The following is a 23,777-nucleotide window of genomic DNA, read 5'->3' as shown; positions in this document are numbered from 1 at the left end:
TATGGGGCATGCAGTGACGGTGCAAGGAGAATTTTATTTTTCATCTGTCCCTAATCATCTTTGGGTTGCCTGATAGCATCAAGTAGCAGTCAATGTCGAGATATTGTTTAGCCTAAGATACTGTGACTGAACTCACCCCTTCAGAAAGGACAGCTGTATGTGGTAGCCATCCACCTGTTCCAGTCGGTAGAAGGGTCACTCTTCAGGACCAGCTGATGTCTTGGAGTACCTGGAGCACCTGGGTGAAGGTGAAACACAGACTGCAGGCCTGCAGATTCCCAAAACAGTCATCACTGTGTGCCTGCACAGTAAACATGAGAGTACATTTGCTTAAGCTTTTGCATTCTGCTTTTCTCGCCAGATGATTTTCCAGAGGAGTGTTAGAAATGTTTTGTAGTCTCAGCTTCATCTTACATATTTTTTGGTCAAGTGCCACATACAGACCTGCAACTTTGGAAGTTTGGCAAATTGCTCATCCAGGAGACCTCAATCTCAGTCCTTTAAGATTGAGGCAAGCAATGACTTTAAAATGTCTTTTTGCGCTTACATATTTTGAAACAAACGCTGGGGGAAAAATTGTATTTGGAACGGAACTTGGAAGCCAGCTGGCTCTATATGTGTGATAGAACAAGATGCTTATAGATTTGCTTTAAAAAATGAAAGCTTGAGACTTGAAGCCTGAAGTCCCTGGGGCCATATGATAAATGCTGATGGTTTTGCAGAGCCACGCATCTTTCCTTTCCTTTTCACATTTATTTCTTTGAAAGACATACCAGAGACCAAACTTTGAAGGGACCTGGCAGCCTTTGCTGGGGAAAGGAAACTTCTTGAAAGAGAGCCTTGTGGTTGCTTTGAGTGTCTTGCCCGGTGGACACCAACATGTCAATGATCTTTGCGATGTGCAGTTGCAGCTACTTTGTGCTTCTGATTGTGTATCTTTGAGTTGATTTTGGATGTGTGATTTCCAGTCCATTTCCTCAGGAGCAGAGCCCCCTTTGGCTTTATGAGCTGTTCCGTAAATGTTTAGAAATATCCTCATTAAAAGACTGCATCAACAGGGTTTCAGGTGCTGTGCCGAAGGCAGGAACTATGGAGTGGCGGGAGGGGGATGGGCAGATGGGAGACAGCACGTGGGCCTGCCTGATAAAAGCCCATCCCAGAAACAAAGGCTGTCGGAAGACAAAAGCTCTTTGTACACGGAGCACGTTTGCTGTTACGGATGAACCCTCTCCAATGGCTGCTATCAAACTTGTCATATTTTATTCATGAGTTGTGGTGTGCCTGGATGAAATAAGAAAAGCAAAGCTCCAAATCATAATTATGGCATAAAAAAGATAAAATAGTTATTATTGTGACATTTTTGAAGAATTCTTAAATCTCTCCAATAATTCATTTGAAAAAGTTGCACGGCACAACAGGGTGTGTGGCACGTCATTTTGCTGTTGGGGTTTCAGGGGTTCAGTTACACCCAGGCCCACACTGACAGTCTCTATGCATATAGTGAATAAGAGCATAATTAAGGCGAGGGCTACAGCAGTAGTTACACATAAATAGAACTGCTGACAGGCATCTTTGCATTTATCATGCTCTCATTATTACTCTGTGGTTGATCAAAATATTGCATTTCTACTTTTTATTTTTGCCTTCTTGAATAGCATGTGGGGTCTGGATTTTTTGGTATACCTGGTAGGCAGAGACTGGGGGTCTGAGGGCAGGAAAAGTCCACTTAAAAGTATACTTACAGCACCACAGTTTGAGAAAGAAGCTGTTGGCTTACAGCATGAATTTGAAAAAGTAAGCTGAAACACTTTTCAAAAAAGATAAAACATCCTCAAAAAAGAAAAAAAAAGGCCAACTCTTATTCCAGGGGCTTCCTCTGATGACACAGGACCTAGCTGCTCCTTATTTATTAACTGATTGATCCAGACACCCATCAGCCCACACATTCCAATACTCGCAGGCTGCTCCATCTTTGGTCTCTGCTATTTATGGAGTCAGTGTCAGATGTTTATTCATGCAGGATTTATTTCCACCATGCTGGCTTCTAGCCACCTGTTCACACTGCTGGGTTGTAAACTCCTGGAGGGAGCAGTGGGGTGCACTAACCGGAGGTAGACCTCGCCTTGGCTAACACGCACACTGCTGTGTAGACTCGGACTCTCGGATAAGGAAGACAGAGACATGACAAACGTTTTCAGAAACCATACATGAAGATGACTGCATGTATTGGCCGTGTAGATTCTGTGATGTGAGCATCATCTTTATAGTCGTCATTAGTACTCAGGTACTAAGTGTCAGGGCTGATGGTGGACCCCAGATCCTCTGATCCTAAATTCCAATTCATCACAAGGCAAGTTTCCCACCCTTTTCCCTATCGGGACCCACCCACAAGGAAAAAAGTCATATTTGTACATTATACTGGGGAGAAGAAATTTTATTTTTCCTGAAGTGCTTTGCTGGGCACCACCAAGGACTGAGAGGAGCCAAACTTTAGCAGTACCTGGTACCCCCAGCACCTGCTGAGAGGTATTGGGAGGGGGATGATTCGGAAGAGGCCTGGAAGCACTGGTGAGGGCCAGGAAGGATTCAGGGGGCAAGAGAAGCGGGGTTGTGTGGGGACTCGGTCTGTAGAGGGCCTGCGGTGTTAGCATGAGCTTAGAGGTGTGCTGGGAGGAGTCCCGGTCTTAGATGCAGGAGGGTCATCCAGGTGACAGCTGAGCAGTGTGCACCTGCAACGGAATGCAGCCAGTTGGCGATCACATGCGGGTGTGCCACTTCCTCAGTGTCAGCCTTCCCGGCACTGCCGCCTGCGGGAATGTGGGCCCTGTGTTGCCAGGTCAGCTAATTTTTTTTCTGGCAATCTGGATTTTTCCATGAAATCTCCCAATTTTTATACTGTATTCTATTGATTCTAAGGCCAATAGACTAATTCAGTCTCATGTCATCAATGGTCTTACCATCAATAGTGTCTCAAAGCGATAATGGACAGTTTATTTTCTTGTTAGGGTACCAGTAATAATGAGGTATCTTACAGTCTGTGGCACTTTGGACTTGATGAAGTGTGATATGTTGGTTGGGAGAGTCACACCTAGACCAATTTAACATGTTAATGCTCATCTAGTCTGAGATTGGTCAATTGCTACCTTGGACCTGGGATTAGGACATCAAGCAGGACCAAATTTTTCACACAATGCTGCTTGTCACTATCATTTGGGAGACCAAAGGAGATAAATCTGGCTTTTGGTTCCACTACAGACCATTTTCCAGAGTCTCGGGGGAGAGAGGCACCTTCCAGAAGACTATTTCGTTGGAAAGGAGAGACACCAGGTTGCGGGGTGGGGGGTGGGGGTTGGTTTTCAGAGCTTTCCTGGGCAATTCATTTGTAGTTGCATAAGTATTTCAGACATAAGCTAGGCATGATGTTCTTTTTGAGATTTTCTTTAAACAGACAATCTCACATAATTAGAAACTCTCCAGTCCACTCATGTGTGCTTCAGTGTGTGATAGGGACAGGCAAGTTGGGGAGAGCAGCTTCCTGGACCCTGGCTTTGAATCTCCCTTTTTTAAAAATGTGACTTTGGAATCCCTTGTCTTTCAATCTTTGAGTGACTGGTTTGAGGAAAATCATTTCTTTTTTGAGCCCTTATCCTCACAGATGCCTCTAGAGCTCATGTTTGACCAGCAAGCTTTAACTGAAAGTCTGCTGGGTTGTGGCGCATCAGCCACAACCATGCTGAGTCCTGATTGTGCAAGAATTTGACAGATGCCCTGACCTTAAGGGGACCTTGGACTAAGTAAGTATAGGGAAGAAAGAGCCAGCAATATTGCATATCCATGCACCCATCCATCCACCCATTCCTTCATTCAATAAATATTCATTGCACACCATGTGGCAGGTGCTTTTCTGGGTGTTAGGGATGTGGCAGAGAAAAGACAAAGTCTTTGTATGCATGAAGCTTACCTTCCAGCAGAGGTGGGCAATCACAGAAAATGAGTACTTCAATAAATTAGTAAGTTTAGATAGTAGCGCATACTATGAAGGAAATAAAATAATAATAGGGTAGAGAGAAAGAAGAGAGGATTGACTCTAGGTGGGATTACTGGGGAAAGCCTCCTGCAGAGGTGATATTTGAGCTGATGCCAGATGCAGGAGCCATGGAAAGATAGTATTATTAGTGTCCACTAATATTTCGAATGAAGAACACTTTTCATGGGCTAGACACTGTTCTAAATTCTGTTCAATCACTCATTTAATCCTCATGCTACTTCTGCAAGGGAGTATGGGACTGTTTTGCAGCCATCCCAGGCCGGGTAGGTTCACTGTCAGTTCAGGCAGCTTCAAAGAGAACCTTGGAGCCCTTGGCATCACCCCCACAGGTTTTTTTTTTAATAGTTTGCAGGAGAAACAAGCCAGCAGGGAGACAGCAACTTGGACCCCCTGTGAATCTCTATATGCTTTTTCCTCTGGGCTTTCTCTGGCATTCTCTTGTGGTCTCTTCCTCTTGCAACTCTTGCTTGTCTTCTCGTAGCCATTCTCTGCTACAGTCATTCTTTGTCTGAGTGACGCCGCCCACATAGCCTCCGCCTCCAGGCCCAGATGTGCCCACTCATGCATGCCCACAACACACTCCAGGTGTCTACAGTCAGGCACAAGTGCCCTATGCCCACGCTCCCAACTGCCTTCTGCATCAAGGCCATCAGCATAAAAGTCTGACCGTTTCATTCACTCTACAGGGAATTATGAGCCCCATTTTACAAGGTGGAAAAGAGAGGTGCAAGGAGGTTAAATCACTGTCCAGGGAACAGGTCTAGTAGGTCTAAAACTGAGAATTGAATCCAGCCTCTTTTGTTGCAGAGCCACATTCTTGGAACAACATAGGCCCTTAGGATCAAACCAGGTTAGGGGCTCCAGCTGGTCCGGTGTGGGCGAGCTACCAGAAGGGGGCAGAGTGCTCAGCTAGGGCTGGATTGGAAGCTTGGGCATGCTTTGTTTTTCAGGCCAAAGGAGTGAGGGTTTTATTTAAATCGTATCAAACACGATATGGTGGTGGGAGAACTATGGCGACTACAGTGATGTGAGAAAAAAATTAATTAAAAAAAATTGCATTGGGCAGTGTGGTAGATTGAATGACGATCCTCACCCCACTCCAAAGAGATCCAAGTCCTAAATCCCAGAGCTTGTGATGGTGCTACTTTACATGAAAAAAGTGACTTTGTGGTTATGATTGCGTTAACCGACCTGGTGGTGGGGAGAGGTGCCTGAATTACCCAGGTGTGCCCAATGGAATCACAAGCATCCGTATAAAAAGGAACCAGACCAGCCAGCTAGAGGGGCTGTGGAGGAAGCAGAGTGCAGGGTTAGCTGATCTGCTTACTGAGGGTTAGAAGTGGGATGCTAACAAGTAAAGCTGGAAAAGACAAGAAAATGAGCCCTCCCATAAAGTTCTGGAAGGGGTACAGCTCTGCCCACACCTTGGTTTTTGGTCCCAAGAAAGCTGCTTCAGACTTCTGACCTCCAGAGGGGCAAGGTAATAGATTTCTGTTGTCTTAAACCACCAAGTTTTCAGTAATTTGCTCTAGGAAAGTAATACAGGCAGCGATTTGAGGGTTTAAAGTGAGGAGTTAAGATGATTCGATAGGATGTAATTTCAGTTTCAAGAAGATCTTGTTTCTCTGATTGTTACATGGGATAGAGCGGAAAAAAGGGGATAAGGGGAAGGTAAGAGAGGGACAGAGGGCAAATGGAAACAAGCTGACATTTGGTGGTGGCTGCTGCGATGTTATGCTCAAGAGGGTTGAGGTGGCGATGGAGGTGGACCCCAGGGCTTACTGATAGACGGGATGAGGTTGGAGGCACCCCAGTAATTACAGAAGAGGGCACAAAGGAGCCTTAAAAAGTTACCTGGGGTGGGGGATGGGGGGCGGGGAGGGGAGGGAATAGGGTCAAAATAAGGGGGTTGCAATTGTATGGGAAATATAAAAATAAAATTCATATAAAAAAAAAGTTACCAGGGGTGGGAGGAAGACCAGAATAATGCAGTGCCCAAAGGGCAGAGTGCCTCAAAAAGAAGGGAGAACATAACTGTGTGGGAAGCTGCCAAGAAAAGTCGGGGAGGCTGAGGATAGAGAACGGGCCGTTGGATCTGGCAATATGCAGTATGTAAGCTGGGACAGAAAGCGCAAGTGCAGCCAGAAACACTGGCTGGCTACCTCTCTCCCAAGTGTGTCTTACTGTAGTACAGAGTCAGCCTCAGCGGACATGCTCTGTAAATAAGTGTTTGAATTGCATGGTGGACAGGAAAATTGACCCCAGCTGGGGCTGCAGAACTTTGTGGAGTTGAAGGAATTGGGTTGGGCCTGGAGCTGGGAGGATTTGGAGAGGCATGGAGAAGGTGGCAGGAGTTCCTGTGGGAGAAGAGTGGAGATTACATGCGGCTAGCACCCCACACCTGTGCCCAGTACTGCCCCAGGCACTTCCTGTCCCTCCCTAGCCCCCCCACCCTCTTCCCACCACCTATGGCTTGAGAGGTTTGCACAAGGATGAGCTAACAACCGCTCCTGGCAGGGGTAGTTCAGGGAGTCACCTGAGTGAGATCATATCCAAGTAGAAAAGGGTCCTTGGGAACCTCCCAGGCACCCTGTGAGATGAATCATCACAAAGACACTATTTAATACACAGGAGTAATTAACTGAAAAATGACTCTATGGTGTTGCTCTAGCACATGCAAGAGCCAAATTATTTGCAACAATGATCAAAGACCAATTTCCCCCAAATTGACATTTTCATTTCTTTAAAAAGAACTTCCATAAATGGGGCTCAGTTGTAGCTCCTGTTAGGGAGTGTAGAGTGGGAAACTGGTGAAGGATTCAAAAGCCAGATAGTGATTGGCGTGGATTTCAAGAACAAGTGTCTTCTTAAGGGTGACTTAATGTTTAAATATGATCAGAATAAAATCTCTAAAAGTCATCACTTTCAAGTGCACAATTATTTTATCCATGGCTCCCTTTCAGGACAGATGCACACACTTCTCGGACTTTCTGTTTATAGCCTGGAGTTCGAGGAGACCTGTTCTCCTCTAAAGAAGCTTTCTAGCAGGTTATCACATCTTTTTGTTACAACATTGATGAGAAAATAAAATTCCCTCTTATTTAAGGACCTGTTTTTTTTTATAGGTCATTTTGCTTAAAGTTGTTTCCAAGAACCTATCAGTGATGTCAAGTGAGGACTCAATGTCCTTCCCCCTTCAGCACGGGGTCAGAAGCCCAGTATTCAAATAGTTTCCCCAGGAACCTGAAAGCCCAGTCTGTGACCAACACAGATAGAAAATAGCCACAGAGACCTCCCTAGTGCTGACTCTGGGAGCAGAATCCCAGAATGCATAGTGACCACACCTGCCCTCCCCTAATTAGCTAACAAGGCATGTAATTAGATTAAAGCACGTGATCTAAGAGCCGACGGTGTGCCTTCTGTAATAGTTCAGTGGGAATAAAGAAACTGAAAAGAGAGCATTATATTGAGGAGTTCCAAATTATTATCCCTGTCAGAAATATACAGGACACGAAGACTAGTAGAGAAAAAAGAACCTTCCAGCAGTCCTGGCTGAGGAATATGGGCCCCTAGGGGGTTTGAGTGGCACACAGGGCTGTGGTTGTATTGAGCTGTGAGGATGCTTTATTCACTACTGAGTTCCTGCTGCTTTACCTGGGACTGATGCTGCTTTATGAGTTGTCCCTGTTGGGAAGTTTTTTCCCCCTCCTCTTCCATAGTGAGGGCTTTCATATTTCTTAGAATGCATAGGGACCAAACCTAACCTCCCCTAATAGGCCAGTTATTTCTGGAAGGACCCCCCTCTAGATGCCCTTACTTGACCTTCAGCTCATTTGGAGAGCAAGAAGCTGCACACTGGAAGCTTGTCAAGTCCGTTCCATATCCCCAGGTGCAGACTTGGGCCATGCCAAACAACCACCTCCTCCTAGCGCTGAGTCCTGCCCCTTACCTTTGACCACTGGGACCCAATAAAGCAGATTTCACCTCCACCCTGCTCTCAATCCCTACTTCTCATTCATTCCTTCACTTCCATCTGAGACTATGCTGCCCAATTGTTCCCCCAGTGCCAAATTTGTTCCATGTCTGGAGTGAAATGTTGCTGAGGTCACCAAAGTCATATCTCATTGAGCCTCTGACAGTTGGCTAATTAATATGATTTTGGTCATTGTGGTCTGTGCTGAAGGTGGAGAAATTTCCCAGGGGTGGGAAGTCAGACATTAATCCACTAAACTGAGTTACTTGTGATAGAGAGAAGACAATTTCATCAGAAGTATTTTCTTGTGGTTTGACATCTAACTTTGTGGGCTGTGGACTTTTAAGAGGGCTTTCTAGTCCGATGACAGGGGTGTCTGGATTCCAGATAGAAAAGTTATGTGTTAAAAAAAAAAAAAGTAAAACCAAGCTTGGAGCTGTTTGCATATCCCAGGGAGGGGATACCAGCTCTATTTTTGAAGCTGGGAAAAGAAATAGCCAGCGTTCTTGACTCTCAGGCTGATTGCAAGCATATTTGAAAGTGTTGCTTTCTGCTTCTCTGCTACAACTGTCTTTTTGCCCATAGAGCCACGGGAATGTACCTTTGAAACATGAGTTGTTCACCCTAGTAATTGCTCCATCCTCTAATTTAATGAAAACCCATTAAACCGAAACAATAATTAAAATGAGACATCATCTCTGTAGGAGGTTTGCATATTAAAATCACTGTGCATTTTGATGCAGGCAGATTTTTATTTGTGAAAAACCGCATTTGAAGCAACATGTAAAAATGATTTATAGTGAATAATCATAAATGAGAGAGCTTGGTGGTTGAACATGATGCCCTACTGTTTACTATTGAATTCTACTAGATGTGGCAAGGTCAAGGCCAACACAGCATTTAAAATGGCTCTTATGCCTGTGAAATAGGACTGTGCACCAAAGGGAACAAATTACAATTAGCTCAACCCCCTGCTCCAAACTTTTTAAGCAGGTTAGGGATTATACTCTCAATATGAGGCAGTTTAAAATGTTGGAGGATAGTTACCTGTTAGGTCAGGGAGACTGGCTTTGGAGGTCTAATGATTCTCTCTTGTTAGAAAGAGCTGCAAAATTGGAGTCAGAAGTCCTGTCTGCTACTTCCTGGAAGAGTGGTTGGGGGTCTTGGACAAATCACTTGCCTTTTGATTTCTTATCCTTAAAGTGAGGCTTTTACTGTCTCCCAGTGGATTATTACAAATAAGAAATGTGCTCAAGTTCATGAACACATTGACAAAGAGTAAAGCTCAGACTTTGGTGTGTAGATTTCTGGGCCTTTCCAAATCTCAGAAATGTTCTAAAGAGAGACCTTGGGAAGGGAAAATATGGAACAAACAGGCTGAATGCTATAGTAGGCAACTTTCACGTATTCTTTCATTATTCCTTACCCAACCCTGCAAGTTGGGTGGTGTTACCACTGTGTTACAGATGTAGTATCTCAGGGATCATGGCAGGAAGTTGAGTTACCCAAGTTCTTACAGAGGCATGTGGTGAGACTGCCTTCAAACTCTGGTGCTGAGACAGATGAGCAGGCTGTGGTGCATCCTAGGGGGAACTATACAGATCTGAGTATGAATTCCAGCTGTGCTACATGGTAGGAAGCTGCTTAACATTTTGTATCCTCACTTAGGAAGTGGAGATAGCAATACAGGCTGCCTCGAGGACTAAATTAGGTAGTATTTTTAGCTCCACAACTAGCACACGACAAAAATTCAAAGATGTTTGAATGTTGGTTGGCCTCTCCTAGATTGGCCCATAGACTGAGCTCTATTTTTCTGAATTAAAAAATAAACTTTAATGTGGCATCATTGAAAATCAGCTTGTATATATACTGCGTTCAGTTCTCCACTGAATGTCTAATTCTGTCATTCACCCAACAGTGGACCCGCTTTATTCAATTTATTCATTCCTCTCCCCCTTTTCCTTTTAGAAAGCACTGATTGGTCTTTGGTCTGAGAGCTTATTTTTGTTTTATTTGGTTCATTTGTCCATTATTTTTCACTATACCACATTTGAGTGAAATCATACAGTATTTGTCTTTGGCTTCTTACACTAAGCACATTACCCTCCAGGTTCACCCATGTTGTTGTAAATGGTAGGAAAGCAGGAGTTGATATTTTATAGACATATGTACATATTTTATGTACATATACATATTTTATCTACATCGATGTACATATCTTTTATATAAATATGTACATTTTTTCATATCTTTAATCATTTGTCCAGGGCACTTTGATAGTTCCTAGCTCTTGGTTATTGTAAATAATGCTGTGATAACACAAGGGGTGCATATCTCTAATTTAGTTTTTTTGTGTCTGCAATTTTTGAGTAATACCCAGAAGTGGGATAATTAGGTTGTATGGAATTTCTCCTTGTAATATTTTGCGGTATCTCCATACTGCTTTCTATAATGGCTGACTGCCCAGTTTTTAAGAGAGTTAGAACTGGCCACGAGCTGAGCCTCCAGTTGTAGCTGGCATCCCCTGCTCACCTGCCAGCTGCGTCCTGCTGAGCCACCACCCTAAATGCGGGACCACAGCTTTCTCAGCTTGGGGGTTACTGACAGAGCTTGGCACCCTCGCCCCCCATCCTCTAGGGCTTCTCTTGGCTGTGTTCCAAATAAACTAAAAATTGCCATGTGCTTTCTTTGTCGTGTACACTATTTTAAGAGCTTAACAGGAATTAACTTATTTAGCCTTCATACTAGCCCTGAGGGGCAGATAGTTTTCTTATGGTAAAGATGACAAAGGTGAGGCAAACAGTTTAACTTACCCAAGGCCATACCTCTGATAAGAGCTAAAGCTTGAACCTGAATCCTCCAATCTCCAGAGCCTGAGCTCTTCACATCTCTCTGAATAGGGTGTTGAAGTTTCTGAGAAGGAACACTTTGGTCCTGCTCCAGTCAAATCAGTCCTGGGATGCCTCCTGAGCATGCCCATTCCCTCCTGTTGGACACCCCTGTTGTCATAACAGTGCCCCGATCAGTTTTGAGACAAATTGACATATAACATTGTGCTAGTTGAAGGTGACACATGTGTGTGTTGCAAAATGATTATCACAGTAAGTTAACATCTGTCCCCTCTTAGAAAGCTTTTTCTTGTCATGAGAATCTTAAGATTTACTCTTAGCAAATTTTTCAATATACAACATAGTATTAATTATAGTTGTCAGGCTGTCACATCCCCAGGGCCTATTTATCTTATTGCTGGAAGCCTGTACCTTATACAATATGGTTTTAATTATATTCAGTATACCCTTTCAGCAGTCTTTCCTTTTTGTTCTCTTGCTCTGTGATTCAGAGAGAGCAGCCATCCTTTCTTTACATCTCTTCATGCTGAGGTGTTTAATCGAGATGGATGAGGATTAGTGGGGAGACTTGATCTCTGGTGGGTTGTGTGGCAGTGTGGGGAGGCAGCTTAAAGGGGAGTTGTCACTTTGCTAATTTCTTAATGACAAGGGAATGTGTTCATTTGTCTTAGTGATGTTTTTAAACTTTTTTTTTAATAGAAGTAACACTGGTGTACAATTATATAGATTTCAGGAATATAACATTATAGTTCAACATTTGTGTGCTACATTATGATCTCCACCAAAAGTCTAGTGTCTACCCACATCTGAACAATTTTAAATTTTAAATGTTTAATTGCTTGGCTGCCCGTCCATGCCGATCTAATTAGGAAAATTATGGGGGAAACAGAATCACACAGTAATTACAAAAAATTGATTAATACCATGTGTTACAGGCTTTCTGAGGTTTAGTCCCCTAATAGAGGAGTTGGGGACGCTCAGCTGACTTTATTATTCCTTAGACAGTTCATTATTTTAATGTACTTTTCCTCAACAGGCTGGGGTTATATTTGAGTGTCTTTGGTAAAGCTCCTTTGTTACATTGCATTTCAGACTTTGGAGTCAAGATAGATAGATTAATTATTAATGCTACAGACATTTGTGGAGTCTCTGCCCTGCGCCAATACTGAGTGCAGGGTGTATATCAGTAAACAATTCCTTGTGGAATTTACAGTCTAGTGGGCATAAGAGCCATTAGTGAAACGATTATGTACAATAAGATGATCATACACATAAAACCTGGGTGATTACAGTAAGTGCAACGAAGACAGAATATAGGGAAACTGAGCTGGCTGGAGTGGTCTGAGAAAGTGGGGAGTTACCATGAAGCTGGCCCCAAAGAAGAGAGCGGTCACTGAAGAAGGGGAGGTTTCCAGGCATGGAGGAACCACCCTGGGGAGAAGGGATCGAGGCTTGTGTGGCTGGAACACAGCAGCGAGAGGGTGGGAGGGTGAGAGAGTAGTAGATGCCATGGAGTGTCTTGATGGCTTTGCGGGGACAAGATTCATTTTTTTTTCCTTTGAGGTAACATTGATTTACAACTCTGCGTATGATTTAGGGTCACACCCTGTCAGATGTGTATCACCACACCCCTCCTACCACCGGAACAACCGTATATAGTGCTTTAGCCTAGACCATGGAGCTCCCTCCCTCCCTTTTATCCTATCTCCCACCTACCCGCTGCGAGGATCCTTAATTCTGCAGTCCTATTTCTAGGGTTTGTTTTGGTTTAGTTTTGACAGTTTCTCTCCCCCTCCCCACCCCCATATTCGAACTATGAGTGAAATCATCTGGTATTAGTCTTTCTCCTTCTAACTTACTTCACTTAGCGAAACCCACTCTAGTTTCATTCATGTTGGCACAGTCTTCTTTATAGCTGAGAAGTACTCCTTCGCATCTGTATACCACATCGTCTTAATCCACTGGTCTGTCATTGGGCCTTTAGGTGGTTTGTTGAACTTGGCAATAGAATATGAATAATTTTCTAAATTATTTTGAATAAGATTCAATTTTGTCTCCATTCACTTGCTGTGTGACTCTGGGTAAGCTACGAAAAAGGTGTCTGCACCCTAATTTCTTCACTGGGTACATGAGGGTGACCACATGCACCAGGTGCTGAGAGCGCCCACATGGGTGCATAGCAGATGTGGTGTGGTGAAGAGGGGAGGGAGCCCGTGGAACTTGCATGCCAGGCTGGCGTCTCAGCTTCATGGCTTCTTAGCCTGATGTCTTTTAGAAAGCGATTTGCATTCTAAGAGTCTTAGTTATCTCCTCTATAAAGCAGGAAAAATAATGATGACTCCTAAGGTTATTGTAAGTAAGACATGTGCAAGCAGTTAGTCCTGCCTTTGGCATCCGAACAAGCCACACACATGTTTGCTTTCTTATCATTCTGGCTTCTGGAGCTAATGGAGGTTTAATGGGATGTTATTGTGAACTTGTTAGTGGAGAAAGAAATTCCTTATGCATTAAATGGGAGTCTCCTGGTGTCCCCACTACTTTGTGCTTGTGATCTTTTGCAGCTCTGAAAGCTACTTGGGTTAATAACACCTGACCTTCTCAAAGAAAGGCTGCAGGTCCAGAGGTGAGCTGCGTGCCAGCCTCCCCAGAACAGGAACTTCCCAGTGCATGGTTAATATTACTGAAGCGGTGCATTTTCTCTGTCCTTAGAAATTAAAAACCAACTGCCATTTCAAAGGAACAAGTGTTTTTTTTCCCCCCCTTTGGGGCCCATCTTACCACAAGTTTAAGGGGGGGCTCAGACTGGAAGGACACACCAGGTCTTTAGTAGGGATCTGTCAAGTTTTGAGGGCCAAGGTGTAAACATGCTGTATCTACTTAGTGTCTTCTGAATTCTCAGTCAAGGTGGAGGCATGCTGCCCTGGAGTGTTTGTTGTGTCATTTCTGCTGCTGCTGGCTTTTGTTTCCTTGATTCACCCTGGGCGGGTGTAGAGTTCTCGCCGATATCTGGTTGAGGAGATGCTTTCCTGCTGGTCTTCTTGTGAGAGATATTGCAGAGAAAGAAAAACGTCAAGATGATGGCAAGAACATGGGTGTTCACATTGTCACGGCGATCCTGCCACAAATGCCCTCCTCCCCCGACCTGGGAAATGCTTATTCATCTTTTTCAGCTGGATTCAAAAAAGATACAGCCTGGTGATGTCATTCCCAGCCTCCACGGCCCCCCGCCCCTTATGCCGTGCCCTAGTTTACCATTGTCACTAGGAAACTGTCTTGATTATATAGCTCCCCTCCAGGGCAGAAACAATATTTTTGATTCCCTGATGCCAGGCACAATGCTTGGCACAGAGAAAACACAGGTACATGTTTGTTGACAGTGAAAACCACCTCCCCCTTCACCTTCTAAGTCAAGGAAAAGGATATGAAGTGGTTTCTATATTAGGCAGAGAAGAGTGTGGGAATACCATCCTTTAATTTTTTCTTCTTGAGTGGCCTCCCTTCACCTAACACCTTTTTACAGATGCTTAATCATCACATTAGCATTTTTAGTCTTTAAAAATGACTAGGTAGGGTCCTTTCATCCTAGGAGAGAGAAAGCACTTAACCCTGGCTGCTGAGTTAGCGCTTCTCAACTAGATCACGCAAAACCTCTGCATTTTTGAAATGGCATTCTTTTTTTCTCAGTCTTAAAATATAAAATGTTCATTGTCAGTGGATTGTTACCTGGATGCACTGGCAGCCTCGGAGTATATCCCCAGAGGTCACAAAACAAAACCCCATGGACAGACCAATTGCAGATCCTTGACTGATGTGACTTATTTAATCAATTAAAACTTACCAGGAGGAAGCTGGGGAAAGAGATGGAGTAAGCTTACACACTCGGTATAATTGTGTGTGGGGAAATGGGTCATCCCACTGGGTCCTAGGTTATACATTGCTCAGCTACTAAGAGCATCTTTCTCTGTTCCATTGGCTTCCTTGCTGATACTGTAGATACTTGGACTGAAGTGGAGGGCTTAAAAAAATGAGGGTTCAGCAGATGGACATTGCCTGGAGCCAGTGTGCTTCCTCTCTTGGAGGGACTTGGGGACAAGTTTGCCTGACCATGTCTGTATTCACCAGTTGATTTGGGGAGCAGTGATGGATTTTGTTAGCATTTTTTTATTAAAAAATATTTATACACGAACTGGGGTACAGACAAGAAGCACGGGAGGGTGAGAGGATTCATCAGAGACAGATCAGGGAGCAGAACAGGCAGACTGCTGAAAACACTGCTGAGGGGAGCAGCGGGTGAGAAAGGAAAGGTCTGCTGTGCCATGTGGGTAGCTTCCTGGCTGGCCGGGAATCGAACCTGTGCTGCAGAGGCCATGGACAGCTTCATAGGGTTGCGCTCAACCCACTGTGACACCAGGGAGGCCCTTTGTTAGCATGTTTTGCAGAGTGTATGTAGGGCAAAGAATGGGAATGAAATGGGTTTCAGAGATGGCTGTCAGATTTAGGGATGACATAGCTGTCATTCTGAAAGGTAGTGTGATTTGTGCATTATGACTTGGTCCTCCTACCCCATTCTATTTATAAGGAACACTCTTATTCAGTCCTTTTAATCTGTGTTCAACACTTTTATGTTCCATTTATTCAATCTATGTTTAACACATTTCACAGGCTTCTAACTTGCTATATATTTAACACTTCTTAAGCACTCCATTCCATTTGATTTTCTTGTTCTCTAGCAGAATTGACTGTTCTCAAATAACACAGCAAACATACATTATAGTGGTTGATTAGGGAAGTACAATATTCACTACAAGTTCTTATTAATTAGTTTTCATTGGTTGCTCTAGCTTCTGGAAAAAAGGCTACTGCAAAGTAGGCAACTTATCAGTATTCACTAATTGACAATGCTACATTCCTGCAAATTGGGGAAATAAGCAGAGAATAGTCATAGAATCTGGGTATTTTGTAGACAAAAAAAAAATACCCTCACTATCATCCTTTTGCTGTGTGGCTGGGAGCAGAGTAAAGTGATGAACAGAAATGAAATGTTGAGTCTAAAAAAAGAACTATGGAGATCATGGCACAATATCCTTACAGTGTCAGATGTGGACTGTGAGACTCAGGGGTAAATTCTCCTTATCCGCGGTCACACAGTTATTTATCTTTAAAACTTGTGTAGTCTTCTGTTCTGTGAAATGCTTCATCTTGTGGTCTTGCCACTTTATTGCAAGTAGTATTGGGATTAGTTTCTTGTGTTCTTCAGTGGCTGAATTATGGTAAACATTTACTTGAATGAGCTTTTCTGAAAAATAAAAATGCACATAAAGTCTCAATGTATCAAAATAGATGTTTTTTACATTTCACTCTGGTGAGTGCTAATAGGGTCTCATTACTTCAATGTGCCAATCATTTTCAAAGAGAACTGAGAAAAGCTGGTAAAAGAAATGTTCAGCTTTTTAGAAGGGATGTTGGGTGAGTAGAGATGTGGTTGGGTTGGATTAGACTTTTAGGTGAGGTGTCTTGTCAAGAAGAGAGGTTGAATTGACAATGAGAAGCATTTAATTTGATAGGCCTAGCACTTGAAATATTCATTTCTAGTTTTCCAAAAGGTGTCATACTATTTTCTGGTGGAAGTATTTGTGGTTACCTAAAGTAACACTATAAATGGAAAATGCATTAATTCAGTAAGTCTTTATTGGATGCCTATTTTATACTAGGCATTAAGAAATGTGGCTACAACAATGAATAAATTAGAATGCCTGCCCTCGTAGTGCTTAGAGTCCACTGAGGAGAGAAAGGAAATAAGGTAAAAAACATGAAACAAGCTTACAAGTGACCTAAGGTAATAAACTGATCACAATATATAACTCATGATCAATGGCATAGGCAAAATACCCAGAGTGGTGTTAGATATTAGTGGTGAGATTGCTTTGGAGGGAATGAGCAGGAGGTTTCATTTGCAGTCAGAGCTAAAGGAGGAAGCAGGCATGTGAAGAGTGAGGAGAGGGCATTGTGGGCAGAGGGGAGGGAGCAAAGACCCAGAGGCAAGAGTAGATTTGGGGCTGTCCTCCATAACCCAGAAGAGTAGGGTGGGAGATACATCCCTTTTATCCTGGGAGCACTGGGAAGCCTCTGGAGGGTTTTAAACAGGAAACTGGCCTGACTTTACTTTAAAAAGAGCACTATAGGTGCTACGTGGGAAATGGAGAAGAGAAGGCAGTAAAGAAACAGGGAGATGAGTAGGGAAAGTATTAGAGGTGTTCCAGGGATAGATAATGCAGCTTTGATAAGAATTAAAACAGTGGAATTGGGAAGAAGTGGACAGATTGCAGACTTGAGAGCCTGATGAGTTGGTCTTAGATTGGATATGGAATATGGAGGAAAAGAAAGAACTGAGGGCACCCTCTAGGTGTTCTTTTGTTTGGTTGTGTTTATTTTTTTCTTGAACTGCGTGGCTCCGTTTACTGAACTCCAGGGGAGAATGGAGGGTTGGGGGAGAGAACAAGTCTGTTGTGAGCATACACACTTTGAAATGCTTATTAGATATTCATATGGAGATGCTAAGAAGGATATTGAATATGAGTCTTTTGGTTAAGGGACATATTGGGGTAGTGGCTAAGTTTGGGGGTCATTGGTCTTGGGACTGTATATACTACCCAGGGAAATTGAGTGAGAGGTGAGGATACCCAGAACTGACAGGATATTCTACCTCTTTCCCCCGGGAGGCATTGCTGGTCAGTCATGGCCCTCTTCTCATTGGGACAAAGCTTTGGAATCCTTCAATGTGTTCTCTAGGGAGCCAATGCAACCAGTGAACATATAAGTTAATCTCAAGGATCAACATATTTTTGTTGGCACTAAGTTCTAGGTAGAATTTATTGTGAGGATCTTTGCCAAAAGTCATGACAATAAACTGTTTACAAATATTTACTAATAAACTCAAGTTTTAAAAGTGCTTTGTTCAATTAGTCAATAGATTTGGATTATCATCCTAGAAAGTCTTGAGCTTGGATTTGTAGAAGGTACAGAAGCATTTTCTAAGTGGCTATTTCTTATCTCAACCCTTGACCCAGGCTACTTAGCAGTCAGGTAAGATAGGCCTTTCCTAGGGCAGAATAGCAAATGTCATGAATGTCAATTTTATGTTTGTAGAGTGCTCTGCCAGAGGTGGGTGCCTCTGTTGTAGAGACCAACCCTGCTTCCCCCCCTTTATAACCTAGACTTTATAGCTGGAAGACAGTGGTGGTCTTGGCTATGCTGCAAACTTGACAAGGCATTTCATAAAATTTAAAGAAGGCTGAACTGGGGAGGCCCACTGCTTCATTTTGCAAATGAGAAGACAGACCTAAGGTCAAGAGTTCAAGCACTCCCTATGGTTGAGAAGCGATTCTTTAGGATGAGGTTCATCTCAGTCCATACCAATGTCTGTGATACTGCATGGGCAACAAGGCCTTTGTGAGTCTGTTTATCAAGGTCCCTCACACAGTCCTGGAGAAAAACCATGCAGTTACCACTCAGAGAAGACAGACAGGGTGTGAGAAAAGGCACCAAATGTGCCTTTGATGTTCATTTGTTATCCTTTGAGTTGTTTTCTCTACACTTTTCTTCCCACTGCCAGAAAGTGTACTGTAAAACAACACCACTTGGCTTATCATGCACCCTTGGTGAATCTGACATGAGAGATGTCTCTTCATGCGGATGTTGCAAAAAGGATTCCGGCCCAGGAGCAGGATTAGCTGAACTCATATACCTCTAGGCCTGCCGAAATGGCCTCAATTTTCATAGATATTTTACATGGAAAATCATTTTACAAGGAAAATAATCCACAATATGTTTACAGAGAAATTCCAGGCACGCTTAGGGATCATGAGCACACCTTGTATTTATTCTGTGGGCAGAAGCAGAGTTGTCTGGCATCATTAGAACTCATAAATCTCTACCGGGTACCAAGCAAGGGCAGGTCTCCCTGGATGCATAGTGCACAGCAAGAAACCAAGTCTGTGGGACAAGAGAAAATGGAGCCTGCTGAGTGGCGTCTGGGACCCGCTAGACTGGGGATTCTCTAAATTTAGGATTCCATTTAGCCCACTGCCTCTCACCTTATTTACAGCAACTTAATCTGCTTGCAGCAGGCCACATTGCTCAGTGTCCTGTCAAAATTCCTGTCAGAAAATCAGTGCCTGGCCAATTGTGAACTTGTCAAGGTGACAAGTGAACGTGGTGACAGAGATGGCGTTTCCGGGTTTCTCGGTAAATGAATGCAGCTCTGTGGGGTGGTGGATGGTGCCTGGGAATGAAAATTGTTGACGAGAGGGGAAAATAAAAAGTAGAACTTGCTTCCTTTGGATGAAGTATTTGTTTTAATCACATCTTTTCTCCTGTTTCTTGTGTTCCTTCCTCCCTTCCTTCTGCATTTCTTCATTTTCCTTCTTGTTCTTTCTCTTTCCTTTTGTTTCTCTTGCTCTTCCTTCCTGACTCCTAGATATGGACAGGGAAATCCATGCAGCCCCTCACGTGAGTGAGAAATTAATCCAGCTCTTTCGGAATAAGAGTGAGTTCACATTTTTGGCCACTGTACAGCAGAAGCCATCGACTTCAGGAGTGATCCTGTCCATTCGAGAACTGGAACACAGGTAAGAAAGCTCTTCCTATTTTTGAAAATCTACTCTAAAGGAATGGACTATGCAAAACGGAATTTAAAATTGGTAGCTCACAGAAAATGCTGAGCTAACAGTCTTTGTTTCTGTTGAACACATTAATGAATTTACTTTGTATTATGTATTACTTTGGGCAAAGTGGCTTTCTTGTTTTCTCTCTAAGAGCCATCCACAAATGTCTTTCTCACCTGTCTTTTCTGGTACACTTGGCTCAGACCACATTCTAGCCATGACTTAGCGTATCAAGTCATCAAATAAGTTAGTTATACTTAACAGTGACCTTCAGTAAACACTTAGTGTGTATTTAGGTGGGAACTCTGTTTGACACTGGGAAGTTAAATTGACTAAAACAGTTTCTTTTCTGAGGATAACACAAACTAATAGGGAAGACAGACAATCATAAAACATTCTAGAGGCAATGCTAGAAATCTGTGTTTATGGCATAAAGGTAAGAATGATCCGTTCTAAAAGTTATGTAATGACAAGATTCAAAAAGGATGATGGTCTTAAAAGGAAAAAAAAAATGAGTAGATATTTGACAGGCTAAATGGGAATGAATAAGGAATGAAAAAAAATTCCAGAAAGGTTTGAAGACAAGCAGGTGGGTGGGGAGTGACTGGAACATGCAGTGTTGTGAGGAAGGTGCTAAGGAGTTTGGGATGGACAGTGAGGGGTGATATTACAGAAATCAGTGAAAGTCAGATCATTTCAAATCTTTGATGTCATGTTGAAAAACTTGGATTGAAGTCTCCATAGATAATAGCAAACCATAAGGATTTTAAATTTGAGAAAGGTCTATTTATTATGAAATAAATAATGATTAGGTAACCTAAACAATTAAACATTTTGATATCAGCTTCTTCTGTATTAGTCTATTGAAAATATTTGAGTGGCTCCTCTATTCAAGATGGCATGGCAGGTTTTGTGGGGAAATTGAAGAAACATAACCCAGCAAGAGTTTTGTGATATGTGAGGTAAGGCATGACCAAATGAAAAAGCAAAGAATAAAAGAATTGATAATAAAAAATAATTTAGCAGTATTAGAATGAATAATTTTGAAACCATGAAGGTGTTAAGTTCACTGAATCCAGTACATTAAGGAGTCAGTGGTTAAAGAAGACCACAGAGTACAGTGATTCTTGAACACCAGGCAGAATCCTAGCAGGTAATGGAAGGGTTTATTAAGCATGAGAGCAGTGTGGGAAGTCAGAAGGGAGCAATGAAGGAAGATGAAGATGCAAATTTTCTTTAAAGACATGCAGGAGCAAACTAATTTGGCTGGAGGAAAGGGTCTTTCCATGCCCATTTTCAGCAGAGGTGAGGACCAACAGTTCTTTTTTCAATGATTAAGTTTGCTCTCAGCCTCAAAAAAGCCTTGGTGGACCTTGATCCTTTTGTGGGGATGTTGTCAGGTAACAGGCTGGCAGCTTCGGGGTCATGCAGAGAAAGCAAGGTGTAGTATGTGTTGTTGAGCAGGTCCTAGTCAGAACCCAAGTGCTCTGAGAGCTAGGAGAAGCAGAGCTTCTCATTGGAACTGTTCTTTATTCAGGAGCAGAGGCTCCAACAGAGCACCTGGTAGACTGTATTTATAGATTGTTGACTAGAAAATAAGACACCCAGATTCTTTGTATGGTTCTCTCATGTGAAGTTATATCCATTGAAGTATGGATAACCACTTCTCCTAGCATCACTTGCTGAAGACTGTTTTTCCCCAGTGGATTGCCTTGGAACCTTGCTGGAGATCAGTTGTCATGAATGTGAGGATTTATTTGTAGACTCTGAGTTCTATTCCATTGATTTACATGTCTGCCCTTCTGCTAGTAATGTTTGAATTATTGTGACATTGTAATAAGGTTTGAAATCAGTTAAGTGTGAGCATTTCTACTTTCTTTTTAAAGATCATTTTGGTTATTCAACTACTATTGAATTTCATTGAATTGTAGGACCAAGTTATCATTTCTGGCAAGGCAGCTGACTTCTTACAGAGGTTACTTTTTAATTTGGCAGGTCATCTTCATAGTAAATCATGTTATCCATGAACATGGAACATTTTCCCATTTACTTAGGTCATCTTTAATTTCTTTCAACAATTTTTTGTGGTATCAGAGTTTCAGTTTTGTGTGACTTTTGTTAAACTATTTTAAATATTTTATTTTGGATGCCACCATCAGTGAAATTTCCTTAATTTACTTTCTGTTTATTCATTGCTATTTCATAGAAATGCAACCATTTGCATAGCTATCTTGTATCCTGGAGCCTTAGTAATCTCTTTTAATAGCTTAAGTAGATTTCTTTCTTTTTTATTTATATATATTTTACATCTTTTGCATTTTTTTTACAATGTTTGCTTTCTTTTACATACAAGTTCATGCCATCTGAAAATAGAGATATTTTCATGTCTCCCTGTTATTTTTGGAAGGATTTATTTTCTTGGCTAATTTGCCCTGATTAGATCTTCCAATACAATGTTGAACTTTCAATAAGATGTTGAATAGATGTAATGAGAACAGATAACTGCCTTGTTTCTGATCTTAAGGAGGGAAGCTTTAAGTTTTCACCACAAAGTGTGATGTTAGCTGTGACTTTTCATAGGTGCTTTTTTAAAAAAAGATTTATTTTTATACAAGAGCTGGGGTACAGGCCAGATGCACGGGATGGTGAGAGGATTCACCAGAGACAGAGCAGGGAGCAGAACAGGCAGACGACAGAGATACACTGCTGAGGGGAGCAGCGGGTGCTACAGGAGAGGTCTGCTGCACCATGTGGGATTCTCACTGGCTGGCGGGAATCGAACCCACACTGCAGAGGCTGTCTACAGCTCAACCCGCTGTGCCACCGGGGAGGTCCTCATAGGTGCTTTTACCCAGGTTGAACATGTTACCTTCTATTCATTGATGCTCTTTGTCAGTCTGAGGAAGTTGCTTTCCATTCCTAGTTTGAGTGCTTTTATCATGAAAGGGTGTTGAATTTTTTCAAGTGCTATCGCCACATCTATCAAGATCATATATTTTTATTCTGTTTTTCTAATGATGTGGCATATTACAACTAATTAGATTTTGGATGTGTACCAAATTTGCATTTTTCTATAAATTCCACTTAGACATGTTATATAGTCATGTATTCCTGGATTTGATTTGATAAAGAGGATTTTTGTGTTAATATTGGCAAGATATATTGGCATGATTTTCTTTTGATATCTTTGGCTTTGGGATCAGAAATTAGCTGACTTCTAAACTAAGTGAGTTACGAGGAGTAGCTTGGATTTTTTTATTTTAAAGCTGACATTTGCAGACTGCATAACCAGGGCCAGGCATCAAAATTTTTGGATTTTTGGTTTTTTAGATTAGTCACCCTCCTTGATTTATTAAATTTTTGTAATTTAATAAATACTGAATTTTGATTCTTAAATTCCAGTATTTATACCAGTGATACCTTTTTCTTGTCTTATGCTACTGGTTGGAATGTCCATAACAATGACTTTGAATAATTGAATAGATCAAAGTCCTCATTAAAGTCAGGAGGAAGACAAAATCCTGTCTATAATGTGTTCTTTATGTTTAATATAATCTTTTTAATAACTGGTAAGTTTTTTTTTACCTAACACACACAATGTAAATGTATATGGATGTATGGATATATGCAGTGATGATATAAAAGAAATTTAGTTTTATTCCCAATTTACTGAAAGACCAAGAAGTCAACAGCTGTTAAGTTTTTATTAAATACCTCTCAAAGATGGCTTTTGAGACTGGTGTTTCCCCCATCCTTTTATCTACTAACGTAATTATTTACATTAAGAACCATAATGTTAGACTGTTCCTAAAATCCTCAAATAAGCTTATCTTGACTAGTGTTTTGGTTAGCATTTTTGCAATATTAGTAAAAATAATAGTGGCAATAAACATTTGAGCACTGATAAATATCAGGCATTGCTGTAAACATTTTATAGTAACCTCATTAAGCACTTACAAGTTTCAACTCATTAGTGAGAGACAGGAGGTTTTTACTTCTATCCATGAGTTAATTTGAGACGTCAATTTTTTTTTTTGTTTCCTAGGCTGGTTTAAATACATAGACAACACCTCTTTTATAAATGTTGTTTGATTGAATTCACCTGGGAATAATATGGGCTGATAATTGGGAAATCTTTTATTATTGAAAATGTTCACTTTCTGTTTTGTTATTGCTCTTCTTAATTTTAAACTCTTATTTGGATCAATTTACATTTTTGTGAAAAATCATATTTCACTGAAATG

General features: G+C 41.9%; 1 protein-coding gene across 3 annotated transcripts in view; it reads left to right on the top strand.

Annotated features, from left to right (window-relative positions):
• The window catches only part of NELL1 (neural EGFL like 1), a gene marked incomplete at both ends in the record, with an annotated part of 742,470 nt that overhangs the window by 46,709 nt on the left and 671,984 nt on the right, over positions 1–23,777 (top strand). For all 3 annotated transcript variants that reach the window (XM_084239443.1, XM_084239442.1, XM_084239441.1), the window contains one exon: positions 19,347–19,497. In XM_084239443.1, coding sequence (XP_084095569.1) covers positions 19,347–19,497 — 151 coding nt within the window. The remainder of the gene's footprint in view (positions 1–19,346; positions 19,498–23,777) is intronic.

This window comes from Talpa europaea (assembly GCF_964194135.1).
Source record: "Talpa europaea genome assembly, chromosome: 1".
In the NCBI taxonomy this organism is placed as follows: domain Eukaryota; kingdom Metazoa; phylum Chordata; class Mammalia; order Eulipotyphla; family Talpidae; genus Talpa; species Talpa europaea.
The sequence above is the reverse complement of the archived record's forward strand: the minus strand, read 5'-3'. Positions and strand labels throughout refer to the sequence as shown.